General features: G+C 35.4%; 1 protein-coding gene across 1 annotated transcript; it reads right to left on the bottom strand.

Annotated features, from left to right (window-relative positions):
* Nucleotides 1–1,324: 1,324 nt before the first annotated feature.
* On the bottom strand, nucleotides 1,325–1,684 carry LOC148021817 (myosin-binding protein 2-like). Its single transcript, XM_087696759.1, has one exon. The coding sequence runs from the start codon at nucleotides 1,682–1,684 to the stop codon at nucleotides 1,325–1,327; it is 360 nt and encodes a 119-aa protein (XP_087552885.1).
* Nucleotides 1,685–2,058: the final 374 nt, after the last annotated feature.

Genomic DNA, 2,058 nt, shown 5'->3' with positions numbered 1-2,058 from the left:
CTGTCATGCTCCATGGGGTAACTATGTTGGTGCATGAGGTAACTATGTTGTTTTAGGGGGTTATTGTTTACTAACAATGGTAAACCTAATGCTTGGAGTAGTAACCTTGTTGCCTATAGTAGTAACCTTATTATCTGCTGTAATAACCTTGTTTCTGATTGCAATAACCCTGTCTCTTGCAGCAAGGTTACAATCACCTTCATCAAGATTGTAGTTTCCTGTAACATGAATGACATCTCTTTTGTCCATTCAAGACAAACAAATACTATTGCCAACACTAAAATATCACTGACATAAGTATAATGAGATATTTTTAAAGTTTGAGAGCTATTTATCTCATAAAACTGACAAATAACCATTTTGTCCATAGAATTCCGCACTATTGCTACGTGAGGCACTATAGCAACATTGACTTGCATAAAATCGATTCCAACTACTTTTTGAACCAGTGAATCCTTCTGTGGCTCATCATAATCAACTTGAACAATGTCCCCTTACTTTATAGCCAGAATGAAAGTAGCTACAACTACTGACAGGTAATGAGCCATAGTTCTATAGTACAACCATTTCAATGAAATATGCCAAGGCTGAGAACTCATCATATACAATGACATCCATAGTATATCATAGAGAATGAAGATATAAAACCATAATAGAATAAGTAGATTATTGCTCCAAATGTAAAGAATAATTGCATTGACTTGAAAAGATATCAATGATGCTCTAGCGTTTTCATCATAATAAATGTATGGCAATGTACCACACAATTTGGATCTTGAATAAGACATTTCATCCTAAAAGAAATATGTAAGATTATCCACAACAACTTGTAACACTGATTTTCAAGTACTTGGAACTAGTAATCATCATGTGGTTGTCGTATTTGATGTTTTGGAGGTTGCTGTAACACTTCTGACTGTATTTCAGCTTGCTATAGTACATTTTGCTGCTATAGGAAGTACAAGAATAGAAGAGAAGAGGAGATGGTGAAGAGCTTCACCCTCTTGATCCCTCACTCCCACACACTCACTCCCTCACACTTACTCCCTCACACTCTCAAGTCAAGATAGTGTTGCAGGAATTCAAAGTTGAGCAGTAAGAATTGCTGAAAATTAGGTTCTTGTGGGTCATTCTGAAGCTTTCTTGATACAAAAAATTGTAACATACACTTGCTACAAGCATCCACCTCATACAGCATCAGTACTTTCATGCTCAAAAACCAATCAACATGAATCACATCAACCATTTATGCTGCAATATGAACTGCATAGATATCCACTATGGGTACTTGCATACTTGCAAATACTTCAACTTTAGTGATAGACTAATCATAGTCCTCAAAGACTTCAGAAACAATAGTTTGAATTGAAACATCAACAATTTGATCATTCAATGCATAGAGATGCTCAAGAATAACATATTGACTTGAATCAGGAGAAAATTCCAAAGGTGTATGCAAATCAACAATTTCATTATCCTTTTGCAGAACAACTTCCTCAAGAGCATTAATGACTTCAAAACAATGAGAGACTTGGAAATCCATTACATTTTTGAGTTGAGAAACCTCCTGTTGTAGTAATGCTTTCTCCTCTTGAAGCTGATTAATAATAGACAAAGTTTCAATTGTTGCAACATTGGCTGCATTTCTCTCTTTTTCAAGCTCAACAAAAAACCAACGAATCATCTTAGTTGGAGATTGAAGCATAGAATGTACCTCATGGGGAACTTTAGAAAAACCATGCAAAGTGACTGCATTTTGCAATGCTTCATATTCAACCAACTCTTGCAAAGGAAATGTAATGCAAATCTTGTAATCTTGCTCTTTTAGCAAAGGGATTATAGTGCTAATCTTGCAATTCCTCAATTCCATGAGCGGAACACTGACTTTTCTTCAGATTGAGCAATGCAATGACTGGAAATATTATCTTGTATGTTGGAAACATCGGTATCCTGAACAAATACATCCAAAGATGGTGCATTTTGCAGTAGTGGCACTTCTTCAAGTTTTGACAAAGTTCCTTCATTCAAATCCAACTTAGTAGCTACATTATCTTCCTT

Source organism: Lygodium microphyllum, chromosome 17, assembly GCF_053477565.2.
Source record: "Lygodium microphyllum isolate KBCC chromosome 17, Lygodium_microphyllum_v1.1.10, whole genome shotgun sequence".
Lineage (NCBI taxonomy): Eukaryota > Viridiplantae > Streptophyta > Polypodiopsida > Schizaeales > Lygodiaceae > Lygodium > Lygodium microphyllum.
Note: the sequence above shows the minus strand (reverse complement) of the source record. Positions and strands in the feature narration are given on the sequence as shown.